Source organism: Zingiber officinale, chromosome 1B (assembly GCF_018446385.1).
Source record: "Zingiber officinale cultivar Zhangliang chromosome 1B, Zo_v1.1, whole genome shotgun sequence".
NCBI lineage: Eukaryota > Viridiplantae > Streptophyta > Magnoliopsida > Zingiberales > Zingiberaceae > Zingiber > Zingiber officinale.
The window spans coordinates 137,655,247-137,669,294 of record NC_055986.1 but is presented as its reverse complement, the minus strand read 5'-3'; the positions used below and the strand labels follow the sequence as shown (position 1 = coordinate 137,669,294).

General features: G+C 39.2%; 3 protein-coding genes across 3 annotated transcripts in view; 1 reads left to right on the top strand and 2 right to left on the bottom strand.

Moving 5' to 3' along the window:
* The window catches only part of LOC121981545, a 37,928-nt gene extending 32,348 nt beyond the window's left edge, over positions 1 to 5,580 (top strand). The window contains exons 11-16 of the mRNA XM_042534124.1: positions 1 to 138; positions 349 to 1,380; positions 1,553 to 1,726; positions 2,252 to 2,323; positions 4,581 to 5,009; positions 5,089 to 5,580. The exon at positions 1 to 138 is cut by the window's left edge and continues 151 nt beyond it. The gene's annotated coding sequence lies outside the window, so the exon portion shown is untranslated. The remainder of the gene's footprint in view (positions 139 to 348; positions 1,381 to 1,552; positions 1,727 to 2,251; positions 2,324 to 4,580; positions 5,010 to 5,088) is intronic.
* Positions 5,581 to 5,986: 406 nt separating this feature from the next.
* Positions 5,987 to 8,703, bottom strand: LOC121981554 (probable L-type lectin-domain containing receptor kinase S.7). The gene has a single exon (XM_042534144.1). The coding sequence runs from the start codon at positions 8,148 to 8,150 to the stop codon at positions 6,129 to 6,131; it is 2,022 nt and encodes a 673-aa protein (XP_042390078.1). The 5' UTR covers positions 8,151 to 8,703; the 3' UTR covers positions 5,987 to 6,128.
* A 2,186-nt stretch (positions 8,704 to 10,889) lies between these two features.
* LOC121981584 (small nuclear ribonucleoprotein SmD1a-like) lies at positions 10,890 to 14,046 on the bottom strand. Its single transcript, XM_042534181.1, has 4 exons — positions 13,920 to 14,046; positions 13,735 to 13,811; positions 11,203 to 11,394; positions 10,890 to 11,115 (listed from the first exon to the last, which is right to left on the bottom strand). Exons 1-4 carry the CDS (start codon positions 13,931 to 13,933, stop codon positions 11,054 to 11,056), a joined length of 345 nt encoding a protein of 114 aa, XP_042390115.1. The 5' UTR covers positions 13,934 to 14,046; the 3' UTR covers positions 10,890 to 11,053.
* Positions 14,047 to 14,048: the final 2 nt, after the last annotated feature.

Below are 14,048 nucleotides of genomic sequence, written 5' to 3'. Positions count from 1 at the left end.
TATGAGGCTGGAGCTCCTTCCTGGTTAATAAGTAGCCATCTTCTGCACCCATTTGATGGAATTGTTGGTCTTGGTGTATGTTTCCTATTGGCCGTTCTTTTCTTTCCAAAGCAACCTCGGGAAAAGATTCTTTGACAGGTATTATAGTGCAGAATGGATAAACATGGCGGTTATATCAAATGCATTTCATGCTACTAATTGCACAAATGCTCAAAGTTGAAACTTGATCATATTTCACTCCATTTGTACAAATGAAATGCCTCATTAGAAGGATAGAAGTGCCATGATGTTTCCATAGGTTATCAGGGCATTGCTTGAAGTATCGTTCAGCTGATTGTATTATTGCAGGAAGAAGAGCAGAAGGAGCATCAATTGACTGGTCTAGTTCTCTCTCACATTAAAGCCCATGCTTATCATATATTTACGGTCTAGTCAGTATTGAGTTTCTTAGGAAGCTTTCTGAGATGAGCTACCAGATTGTAGACCATTATTGGAAATATGACAAGCTTCTTGCTATCCTATATTACAGGTTACTCCAAATTTTCTGTTTGTGTCTTGTTCACTGCTTATTTTCTCTCTCTGAACAGTTTTTCAAATAGTTTTTTTCTTTGTTTTGGTCTGCACTACACAATTGGGACTTGTAAGGTTATGATGTATATGTAGAAGGTGAAATGCAAGTCCAAGCTGGCAGAGAATATTATTTTTTGTACTAGCATCCAAATTTTGGGTTACTGAGATACAATACTCGTGAATAATTGTGTTGAATATAAGGAAAGTAAATCCTTCGGCCGTATGGACATGTCTTGGCTACAGTAGTTAATGAGCTGAGAAATGTGCACAATGGATCTTTCGATTTTGATGGTATCTGGTACTCATTTTCTTATTGGTTTCATATATAAGCTAGGAAAACAGAGTTGATGATGGATAAAAACAACCAATGTGGTAAGACTTGTATGACTTTCTACTCTGGTTGTCACCGCACTGTGAGATGATAAGATGTTCACGAATAAGATGATGTTCTTAAGCTAGTGCAATTGACTTGTTGCTGTATATATGTTTACATGTGACAATGAAAAGGTGCGCCATAATTTTTGTTATGGTTTCTTTCTTGCATAGCTAGAACTGACATAATCATGGCAGTATAAGCATACAATTATCTTCATGAACTTTAGGTAAAAGTAAAAAAAAAACCTCATGTGCATGAAATATGCATTCTTGTTAAGGTGACAATTCGTACAACGCAGGGAGTCTGGCATTTTTTGCAATTGGCATTCTATGTTTCATAATCTAAAGCAGCAGTTAGTGCGTCAACGTATCATATTGTTGGCCTCAAGTAGGATGAAAAGTCAGTAGTGCGAAGGCCTCACTGCTGGGATAAAGGTATGCCGAACAGCCAAAGATCTCATAAACATATAGCTTAATCATATTGTTTGCATGACTAAGCCGTCTTAATTTTTCCAATCACAAAGCCTTCATATTAATGATAAAATTTTATATGGAGTGGTTCTTGGCCTTTGAACACTTAATGTGCAAGCCTGCTAATGGTTTTCAGGAACAAGAGGATCTTCCGAGGTCATCAACATGGAGTAGCAAGCATCCTGTACATTTGGGTTGCTGCTCTGCGTTGCAGAAAGACTCAAGCTAAGCAAGATTTTCTTTGTCAAATTCTGAAGATAACCAGCCGCTTAAGGGGAACACCTCCGGAGCTTATTCATGTCACCGCTTGGTATGGACTTGTTGATCCTTTAACTTAATGCTTTTTTCCGCTTTTATGTTTGGTTGTTTTTCTAGTTGTGCCCTGATTCTACTTGTTCATCTCTGCATTGTTTTTGTAATTATGCCCTGATTCTACTTGTTGTTCACCTCTGCATTTTTTTTCAAAAATAAAGAAAAACATTTCTCTAAAAGTTGTCAGGTAATCATTCCTGCCTTCAGGGCAAGCCCATGCTCATTAATGGCTCAGAGATCTGATGGTGAGTGGCATGCATACTTACCTACAGAATAAACATCTCGGCCCTATGGGGCACATGCCTGTCATCGTAGATTTACTACTATACAAATATTTCCTCTTGTCAAACTTTATTTCCTCCAAAGACTGTACTGAACTCATCTAAACCCTTGGTACTCCAACTCCATCAAAACAGATGTGTAGCAATTATAGATAAATAGTTTGCAGTATTTTGCATGTGTTGTTTGGTTACTTGCTAATGTAAACATCATGTGCAATTTTAGTTATTTAATTTTCTTTTAGGAATAGGGAAGAAGAGAGTCGATGAAAGGAAGGAAAAGAAGAGGTTAATTTGGTGGAACTCGTTTGAGACAGGTAAACTTTCATAATTGACTTAATTTGGTTGGATTGGTTTGATTGATCTGAATAATCAGGGTGGTAGTACTATCAAATGCTGAAGTTGGCCTCATCAATCAAGATCATCTAGTTTGATCAACATAGTATCGGGATAAACAACTTAATTTGATCAACCTGAATGATAAGGTTATCCAATATCATCAATCAAGATTATAAGTCTAGGTTATCCAATATCATCAATTATAAGTCTGTTTAATTCGACCAAGAGAAAGAATAAAAACTCTAATAGGATGATCAAATTAATTCGGCCCTGACTCTGCCATGCCATGATCAAATATGATGAAGTCTCTCAAAGCGTAACTCCTTCCAGCTACTGCCATCGTTAAAAAATCAGATCAAATTAGTATATATTCATATCATAATTATTGTTTGATTCAATTAAACGGAAATTGAACTGAATTAACATCTGCTAATCATAGGATGGATGAGAGGTAGAATATGTTAATAGAAAAGTCTGAATATAATGAATAAATTTCTGCTAGGCTAGAGTTTTTGCTGGTTTATGACTTTTAGCAAAAGTTATTTATCCAAAAAAGAAAATTAGTAAAATCTAACTAAAATTGAACTGGAGAACCATCCTAGCAAGCGCAACAACAAAAGTATTATATAGTTTAAACATACTGTCATTCTTTGATCTGTTAGGCCGGCAATAAAGTTACGTTCCTATTTGATACTTCTTTACATAATAAATGACTCTGTTCTTCAAGTCACCATACTACATATATTGTTTTATAAGTATGTAAGGCGTTAATCTTAACCTTTTTGTAGAAGTGGTGGTTTGTGAATTATATCTCCAAAACATATGATTCTTATATTCCTGTCACCCACATTGACCTGGAACAATATAAGAACCAAAGCAGCCATCAACAGTCATATTTGCCAAAAGTGCCATTTTGTTTTTTTGATTTCGGGGTTAAGTTCTTAGAATTTCAATAGTGCCTATAAAAGCAAAAACAATGACAAAGGCACATAAAATTAGTTGGTCATTTGTGATATAATTTTAGTGTGACACTTTCTTCTGTCGGGTTAAACCTCACCTTCATGAAAATAGGAGATAAAAAGATGAAATTTGGAAAGAAAAACTAGGAAAAAACATGAAAGAAAAGATCTAGTGCAAAAATTTTAAAAATACTTATTTTTGTTAGTGTTAGAAGGGTGTTCATGTTCAAAAATATTAAGAGGGCATTCTATATCAAAAATAAAATAAAAGTTTCTTTTTCCATTAAAAAAACCTTATTCTAGTGTCGTGTATTAATTTTAGTCAAAAAAATTATGTGTAATAATTTTTTATCAAAACTATTGCAACATGGAATTACGTAGCTGTTTTAAATAAATTATTATAATAGTGTTGAAATAGTTTTGACTAAGTTGGAGCAATTTTAATCAAGTTAAAGTAAGTTTGAGTAGGTTGGAACAAAAATATTTTGATATAAACAATAAGTGTAATAATTTTGACCAAATTGGAGTTTTATTGCTGCTTCATTTTTATTAAAATTGTTAAAATAATTTTGGAATAAGGGCATTTTTGAAATAAAAATAGGATAAGGCATCCCTTGAAAAAGGTACCCTTTTTAGCGATAACAAAAATAAGATCATGCTTTTGATATTTGGCGAAGACATATATAGATATCTATTTGCAATTTTTTATAAAATCACTTCACAAATTACCAGCTTGTGCAAATGTTTTAATCCATTATACCTATTTAAAAAGCTTAGTTTTTGGATAGGAATTGATTATATTCTTTTTACCCACTAAAAACTTAGAGATGATCTATAAATTTACTAATATATTTGCTAAAGTATTTAATTGTAAAAGTTATCTTTGTTTTTAATGTGTTACATATATTTACATTTATATCTATTTAAATATGCTCGATTGAAAACATTCTATTTAATTGTAAAAGTTATCTGTTTTTTAATATGTGTGACATATATTTACATTTATGTCTATTTAAATATGCTCAATTTAAAACATTCTATATATAAGTATAGATACCTAAAGTCTCTCTGTAACAGTATGGAATAATCAACCACTTTAACAAGTTCTTAAGATCCAAATTTGTTGGTTTACAGTTGTTTGTCATTGATTTGATTTTGAGGTTCGTTACGTAAACAAATTGGGTTCCAGTTTTCTTTAATTTAACCATATTCCATCTGATTTTAAAAACACAAATTGATTGGAGGTCATCTTTGTCGTTGTCATGCACCACCATAGGGTTATGTGCCGGTGCACTGAACTATCTGGAGCAGATGGGTCTCATGTTTTCTGACATCTTCCTCCTAAACATCGTCGCCATTGTGTTTGTTTTACTTTTTGGTATAAGAGATAAGTGAGAAATATAATTGGAAGTCCTAAAAAAGACGAAGCAGAGGTGGCATTAATTTGGTTGATGCCATTGCCAGCCTCATCTAAAAGCAGAGTAGTTCCCTGGAATCCACATGGCCATGGAGCCTCTTAAATGCTCCCCCCTTCAGCTCCTGGCTTCATGACAAGACACAACCAAAAAGGCCCAGGGACAGTTGTGAAGGATAGGCTGTCCCTCTTGCCAACCCTCCTTCAAGAATCTATACAACAAGAGTTTCAACTCTAGCTGTCAAACCACAATCCAATAGTTTCATTCGAGTTCAGGCAGCAGCTCTCATGGTGAGACTTCTCAGCTCTTCTTCATTCCTAATATTTTTGATGTTTTAGGCTTCTTTTTTTTGTGTTTGTTTGTTTCTAGCAATGGAGTCTTCTTGTGTATCTGGAGAGAGGGAGGAGGAAGAGGAGTGTGACAGCAGCCAGTCCGGGTGGACCATGTACATTGACACTCCAACTTATCAAGATGATGCTGGGAATGATAGCAACTATAGCAATGTTGTTGTTGATGACAACGAGGAAGTCGGCATTCACGATGACAATGAGGATGATTCGTTAGCTTCTGATGCATCTTCCACATGGTGTGAGAGGAGGAATGCTGAGAATCACAAGGTTGACGATGAAGATGAGGATGTAAATAATGAAGACGACAATGAGTCTTGTGGTGTGCATCATCCTCGTCCTTCAAGAAATGTTGTTCAAAAGGAGAGCAAAGTTAGCAGAAATGTATGATTGATGGCGGTGTAAGGGTAGGGGAGACATGCTTAAGTTACTTTTGTGAACTTGGTTTTTTTTGTTGACATAGAGGTATTTTCCGCATGAAAGGATTTATATGGATAAAAAAACTACAACGAAATGTGCCTTAGAATGTTAATCCCATGGAGGCCCTTGGGCACCTGGCCACTTCATATATATATATTTTAATATTTATGAAATAACCTCGTTAAAAGTCATAAGAAATAGGACACGTGTAGTGGCTAATGACATGACGCATGTATTTCCTCGTTTAACAGGAAGGCCATCGGCTGAACGTGAGCGACGCCACGACTTCTTCTCCTTCGTCTTCTTCTTCTTCTCTTTCGTGTCGATTAATTCACACTGTGGGCCTTTCTTCGAGAGACGGATAGAATATGTAAGTTTTTTTTTTCTTCAAATTTTGCTATATTAAGATTGCAAGAACAATGTTGTCCAAGTTTTAGAAACTAAAAAAATTAATCCAAAATTACGGTCGGAAGTCTAAACATTTGTAATAAAACTGAACATTTTGCTAATTAAGATAGACTTTCCTAATTTCGTTCGAAATGAGAATACATATACTTGCATTGAAATTTAACACTTCACATCAGGTAAACAAGACACAATTGAATAGCTTTTGAATTTACAACAGCAATTGAATCAATGAAATTAAACAAAGAAAACATCCACCGCACTCCCGTCGAGCTCCGAAACAATGTCCTGCACGTTGAAGGAGGCGGTGGAGGCAAACATGAGCAGCGGCTTTGTCTTCGGCACCGCCACTGGCTCTGCCTCGCAGTTCAGAATCTGAAGGACCCTTCTCATGGTAGGCCTCTGAGCACAATTCGGATTGGCACAGCTCAACCCCACAAGAAGAAGCCTCAGCATTTCTTTCTCGTCGAACTCCCCCTTCAGCTTCTTGTCTGCGGCCTCGATGAGCTTGTCCTCCGAGTACAGTTTCCAGACCCAATCCACCAAGTTCACCAGCTTCTGCTCCTTGGCGTTGCTGTCTTTCGCGTCGATAGGCCGCCTCCCGCAGCAGATCTCCAGCAGCACGACTCCGTAACTGAAGACGTCGGTTTTATCGGTAGCTTTCCCGTACTGGAGGTACTCCGGCGCGAGGTAGCCCATCGTCCCCGCAGTGAGAGTCGAAACAGGGCTCTTGTTGTGGTCCATCAGCCTCGCCAGGCCGAAGTCTCCGAGCCTGGGATTGAAGTTCGCATCCAGCATTATGTTGCTGGTCTTGATGTCCCTGTGAATCACCTGCTGCTCGCATTCTTGGTGTAGGTAGGTCAGAACCGAGGCGATTCCGGCGGCGGCGTGGTAGCGCTGAGGCCATTTGAGGATCGACATCGGCCCCGATTCGTGCACGCGATGGAGGAGTTTGTCGAGGCTTCCGTTGGGCATAAACTCGTAGACGAGCAGCAGCTCGTTCTTCTCGACGCACCAGCCTTCGAGTTGAACTAGATTCTTGTGTCTCAGACGGGCGATGATGGATAGCTCGCCCAGGAACTCGGATTTGCTATCGTGAGCTTGCTTCGAACGCTTGACTGCGGCAGCGGTCGTGCCCCCCGATCCAGGGAGGACGGCTTTGTACACCGTCCCGAATGCTCCGTTGCCGAGGATCTTGCTGCTTTGGAATCCTTTGGTGGCGGCGCTCAGCTCCTTGTAGGAGAACTTTCTTGGGCCCGTCAAGAACTCCGACTTGAATTCCTCCTTGTCGGCCTTCATCTGCATCCACTTCCTGACCGAGGCCCAAACAAGAAATGCAAAGACGACGCCGGCTGCGGTAGGTGCCACGACCGCAAGCCCCAAACTGAGGCTTTTCTGAGGCCCGCTGTGGGCGTCGGCGATGGAAACCACGCGCCAGGAGCTCGCAGAGGCATTTTGGGGAACAGTTTGCGTGTGGTTGATGGAGGGACCGGAAGCCGAGAAGCTCCAGTCCTGGATCGTGTACGCCTCTGTGCTGCCCTCCGTGGACGCCGAGAAGCCGGCGAACATGCGGTCCGCGAAGTGCTTGGAGAGGTCGATGGGGGTGATCAAAATCGGATCTTGGGGCTTGACGGCGGAGTAGCCGAGCCAAACCTTGAGCAAGGTGGCGTTTTGCCGGTACTCGATCCACGTGGTGATCAGCCGCCCGCTCTTGAGATCGATGCCGTGAGGACTCAGGTCGACGGCGGCGACGGAGACGGGGGCGTCGAGGTCGAGCCCGACGTGGTTGGCGCTGGGGTCGCCGAAGCCGGCGTCCAATCGGGCGTCGAACTCGACGGCGATGACGGAGCCGTTGAGGAGGTTGGCTTCGGGGGAGGGCGTGAAGAGCCCCAAGTAGGCACCGGCGGCGCCGAGCGTGGCGTTGGAGGGGGAGAGGAAGAAGGTGAGGCCGTCGCCGGCGTCGTCGGCGTTGGATACGAAAAAAGAGAATTTGGTGGCGAAGGAAGAAAGAGGGCGGAAGGGGATGGGAAGGGTGCAGATGGCGGCGCCGGCGCTGGTGGAAGGTACGGCGGTGTCCTTCGTGAGGCCGATGGTGCCATTGCGGAGCAAGGAGTCGCCGAGGAGAGTGAGGTTGAGGAAGGAAAAGGAGGCAAAATCGAAGCTCACTGAAGCAGAAGAACAAGGAGGAGGAAGACACAGCAAAAGAGGAGCTGCCGTAACTAGGATCAAGAACAGAACAGGGAGATCGAGTACTGCCATTATTGACACTGAAAAAAGCTGTATTTTTTGACAAGCTGATAATCAATCACTACGGTGCTGTGCTACTTGTAAGATCAATAAAAGATCATCGACATTGGAAAGCAAATGAGATCAGAAATCGAGGCAGAAGAGTTTGGTGCATTTGGATTTAGGGTTTGAATTTGGTGGAATGATTGTAACGTTATAGAGCTGGAGGAAACATTCAATAAAAAACGGAGAAGAAACTCGAGCGTTTATGAGCCGCGGGTATACAACGGTCGGGAAATGGATTGGATTCGGTGTGTCGGTACACGAGAGTCAAAATTGGAGATCTGCTGGAGACACGACAAGATCTTGCGTTGGATACGCACGAATCTAGAAGTGACTTGTTGTTTTTGAAGATCCATGGGGTAAGAGCTGAAAAATTTTAAGGAACATACTCCGTAAAAGTAAATTTTCCAAATAATAATATTCAGGGCCTGAAGAATAATAATTTTAGTTGTTTTGTTCTACAATCACGTAAACTTAAATAATCAGATATTAAATTTATGCTTTTCCAACGTAAAAAAATGTCAACCCAAAAAGAAATCACTGGAGATCATGCCATTTTGGCTAGTGGAGAACGAACAAAGACATTACATTTGTACTATTTTGCTAAAGACAAAACATGATATATGGGCTTGCACTCATTGCTATCGGATCTAAGCAGATCCAATTTCAACAATTGATTAATTAACTGTTAAAATTTAATTCCGATCAGCTGGTTGAGATTTGATGGATTAAAAAGGGATTTTCATGTACCCATGATTACGCTCTGATAGTAAGAGAGGAAACAGACTCCAAGTAACGATGGCTCAAATTTTACCTGGGATACATTATATTTGGAGAATTTAAAAAATTTATGACTGTATTATCAAACTTTATGACTGGATTATCCGTGATGATCGTGCTTTCTCGATTTATGCCAATAGAAAATTTTCATTAGACTTTAAAGAAGAGTCATATGGTAAAAGTTGGATATCTGAATTAAAAAAAAAAAAGAGACTTTCATCGAACAACTGTGCGAGCCACTTCATACAAGTTCTGTTCTTGCTCATGATGTCCAGTTTTCACTTTATTGTCCCCATGACTTATTTTAGTTTTTCTTTCTTAATTTGTCATCTGAAACCCCAAATCCTTTTCAACATTAATATATTATTCAAATCGATCGGGAATGAACACCATACTATAATTGTGAGAAGCATATGATTACTTTTTATCGTCCCAGTACTTTCCCCACCCATTTCTTTGTAGGATAAGAAGCGTTATTTTCCGGTCGTGTTACTAGAGAAGTTGAAGTTGTACAATTTATTTATTTTATGACAAAGATATTCTCCTTGAAAGAACATTAAAGTGGATTCCATAACTTTCATGTGCGAAGATGCTCTTCAATGATGGAGTACTCTACACTCCCATAGAAAACAGAGCATTTAATAATTCACTAAACAAACAATGGGAAATTAGCTTAATATCAACGCGAGATAATGAACTTAGCCAATACAGGAAGAGTAATAATACGAACTCTTAAAGCCTTCATGTGAAGGGCGGAGCAGGGGCAAAGGTGGTCTCGTCCACATGCTGGGAGTGCAAGGTGTTTTTGATCCTGTCAAAGCCGTTGGAAAATATGCCAAACCCAAAGACGAAACCAATAGCGACGATCACCGCGACCAGCAAGATTATGAAGCAGCAACACCTTGTAGGGAAACACATCTCAGACCGATGGAAGGAGATGGAAAGAAATAAAGGAAAAGTGGACAAACTATAAACAGGGAGGAGTAGAAGGGGTTGTTGACTTGCAGAGAGCCTGAGATGTGTTCTTTTCGGATAGGCTTGTTTAAACTTGAAGAAAGAGAGGTGATATGGTTGTAGATTGTTTGGTGGTTTCGGCTTGGTAACACTGAGCATCGGTGGACAACTCAACCACTTGAAAGGAATACTTTTGACCTATAAATAGGACCAACTAGTTAGTTGATCGAACCTCCAAACTTTTTAAATTTTCAACTCTAAAGTTGACGAGGGCATCATGGTGACCAGATGGAGAAGAAAAAGGTAGTTAAGTGCAAGTCAAGGTTAATTCGCAGCAGCATGGCACTCTTCTTTCAAATCTCTTCTAAAGCAAACATTTCAGTGCTATCCACAATGAGAAAAACGGAAAGAATAAAGAAGAGAGTTAATTTTATCTGATTTAATATACTATGAAACCAAGAAAGCATTGCGATGCAAAGAGGAGATTCCACATGTAGGCAGAGTGGCATAATCTCACTCTGCGTCTTGGCGGAGTCTTACGACGTTGCGAGACCAATGTTTCTTCTAGAAGATGAGTTAACAGGTGTGAGAGAGGGTTTGTCTATGGCTTGAGAAGAGGGAGTTGGGAAGATGTAGATTGGAATTGACTGTGGGGAAGAGAGAGATTCATAAAGGAGAAGTGCTGTCTGTCTGCTTGCAGGAGAATTGTAGAGAACGTGGGGAGCTTCTGAGAAGAAATTGACAGTTGAGATTGGAATTTTCTAGAAGAGAACAGAAGCAAATTTGACTAGAAAAGGTAGCTGCAAAATTTTTAATCTTTAAGTTCGATTACTTCATTAGAATAGAAGACATACGAAGGGGAAAAAAAAAGAAAGATGAAACACGAGACTGCAGAAGTGTGTGTTCATCTTAAGACAGAAGGAATCCAGTTGCAATCCCGCAGTATATTCAAATTGCAAAACTTAGCAGACTGTAAAATAAGAACATATAATGCCTCATCTTCAAAATTAAGTGATGAAATATAACAGGAGAGTATTGCCAGTTGAGGCATGCAACCAAAAATCACCACAATCAATTGACAGAATAAACCAGGTGAAGAAACCTATGCTGCGAAAAAACTTGAGATGCAATTGATATTGCTAACGCCCCCGCCCTCGTCCACGACCACGTCCCCGACCCCTACCACGTCCAACTGATCTCCCTGATTTAAGATCAGATACCAGTAAAGGTAGAGCTTAAATATGGATCCGATACCAATTGGATGGTGGTGATCAAATTTAAAATGTACCTGCAGTTGGCTTTTTAGGTTTGACCCGAGGTGTTTCCTCAACCAGTAAAGTCTCAAGGTTCAAGCTGTCAGGTAGGATGTAGTATCTAATGTTATTACCTCTCACACTTAAGTGATCAAGGCTAACTGGATTTTTCCCTTTCACTGTGAGTTTCACAGTCTTCAAGTGTGTATTCATACTCACATCCACACCTACAAGACAGATGGAAACATATCCTAAGCTGGCTACCAAAATGAATCAACATTTGAAGACTGCTAGCAACCAATCTAATCAGAATTTGCATCAACCAATTGTCAAACAATATGATCATGCAATATTAATAAATGTCATAGTTCACAGCTTTATGCCCCTTTAAGACAAGAATGTAGACACCATGTAAGCTACTCTTAGGATAATAAGGAAGAAAGCAATGAACTAAAACACCTGCAAAGATAAACTATATAGAAGCAGTAGATAAGATGTGGAAGTGGATTGACACATGACATGAAAAAAAAAGAAGTGTTTTGGAATGTAGGATTTGTTTCTCCATAGTTTATTCAAAAACAACAAAATTGTGAGATTTAGAGACATTTTTACTAAGAAAAACTACATCCATTTGAAACATGATTTTTGCTATTACCAACCAAGCCTTTATGGTCGTCTCAAAAGTGAATCTCTGCCACAACCAAATGATGCAATCATTCAGAAAGCTTAGGGTGCATTTGGTTTGTTTGCATTTTCATTTCATTTTCCAGAAAACCGCATCTTCTCGTTTTTCAGAAAATGACTTTTCCGCGTTTTTCGTTTTCTTAGAAAATGCTCTCTTTTTCTTGAAAATGAATGTGGAAAATGCAAACCAAACGCGTTTTCCATTTTCTCAGAAAATGAAAATAGAGAACAACATGGAAAATGCACACCAAACGCCCCCTTAGTTATCTCTGTAACAGTTAATTTTGAGACACTAGGTCTGTTTAAGTGATTGGAAAGAAAAGAGAAGGAGAGACAGGATTACAAAATTGCATATTAGCAAGCTTAATGACCATTGTAGCTTTTAATTTTAGAAAAAATGGTTAAGAAATAAATGTAAGAAATCAAACAAAAATTCATATCCTAATGTCGTTTGAAACTGCAATGATGTATAACCTAGAAGACCATCTAAGCATTGTGCTAACAAAGTTAATAGAACATTGGTTCCTCCAATTGCATCCCCAATATTGCCATTAAAATAGTTTCATAAATGATGATGAATGCAGCAAAATGAGCACATCCAGTGTGGCATGACCATCAACAAGTGTAGCTCATGCTTTCATTAGTCATTCAAAATTTTAAGGGGAATAATGAATAATATTGTGAGTCTAAAGCAGCACATTGATTGTTTATGCTTCATTGCTCGCAGACAATATCTAGAGTTCAATGCAGAATGATAGTAGCAGCGTGTTTTTTATCTGCTTCATGACCACAATGTAGGTCACAAAACTGCTTTTCCTTCCTCCAACTTCTCTCTTCTACAGTTTAACTCATCTTTTCATTGTTGCCTAGCTACTAAATAGACAATAAATGATCTTCCATTTGGTTGAGTTTGACTTATTTGAACCAGCTGTGATCACTTGCAGTGATCACTAAACAATGCATATTAACCCTAACATAAAAGAAAACTTCCATGTTAATGAACTACAGAATACACAGAACATGCTTCGTGTCTGTCTTTAAGCAAGACTGATTTTATCAAGTCAGTATTAACTAGGACAAAGGTTTAAGGTAATGTTCTGTTCCCATGCATCAGTTCCTAGATGGAATGATTCTATGCCCTTGTTGTGCCAACATATGCTACTAGTGGCAATGGAAAAGAAGATGAGGAAAGACACCTAATCAGGAGATCTGTATAGTCTAGGATGGATTAGGAAGGAAAATTGTATGAGCCGACTATGATTGAGTATTTAAAATCTTATAAAATGAATACAATTCTGAGGCATGAGATCCAACTTCAATACATAAACAACAGAAGGTAACGGCTTACTCTTGATTGATATGTAGTCTTCCCACGATAGCCTAAAATTCTGAGATATCAAATATTTTCTGGTGAAATAGAGTGAATTTAAACTATGAAATAAAATGAAGAATAAAAAATGGAGGCTCTGTCCTACGAGTCCAAAGAGGTTAAGTTTATAGCGTCAATCAAATTACACCCAGACTAATAGTAACCCTACCAGAAGAAACAGTAAGATTAGCGACATCCCATTTTCAATAGGGAAAAAAATGGCCACATCGAAAGCGTTAATAACAATCTTAATGACAAAACTCAAACTTGAGTTAGTTCATCAAATCCGGCTTACAAACATGGAATCCAACTTATAAATTCGCGAATTTCAGGCCACAAAAAAAATTAAATAAATCGAGCACAATATCCAAATGCAAAGTAACACGCAAAATTAAAAAGGAAAAAAAGGTAGAAGCATATGAGGAAATGCATCTTGAACCCTAAGCCCAAAGATCCATATGCACGTCGGGTTTCACCAAAACCCTAGTTCACACGAGAATAGGATTAGGAGTACCTATGATGGTACCGTGGACGACGGTGCCATTCTTCAGCTCGATGGAGACAGTTTCGTTGGTGAGCTTCATTAAAAACCTAGCAGCCAAAATTTTTGGGAGCAGCAGAGGAACAAGAAAGATTAGTAAAAGAAGATTGAAGAGAGAGAGAGAGAGAGAGAGAGAGAGAGAGAGAGAGAGAAGGCACCTGACGAGCTTCATCCTGGAGGAGGAAGAGTGAAAGAAGCGGCGACGACGGCTCTAGGGCTCCAAAGAAATGAGACAGGCGATTTATTCTTTAAACGGGGAGGGGAAAGAGAACCGTCACGCCTGAACA

Bases quoted from the DNA above. Each gene is read 5' to 3' on its own strand.
- LOC121981584 (XM_042534181.1), bottom strand. The intron at 11,395-13,734 runs GTACTCCTAATC...TCTGTCTTGTAG, and splicing joins CGTCCACGGTACCATCATAG to GTGTGGATGTGAGTATGAAT. The intron at 11,116-11,202 runs GTACATTTTAAA...ATCTTAAATCAG, and splicing joins ACCTAAAAAGCCAACTGCAG to GGAGATCAGTTGGACGTGGT.
- LOC121981554 (XM_042534144.1), bottom strand. From the start codon at position 8,150: ATGGCAGTACTCGATCTCCCTGTTCTGTTCTTGATCCTAGTTACGGCA.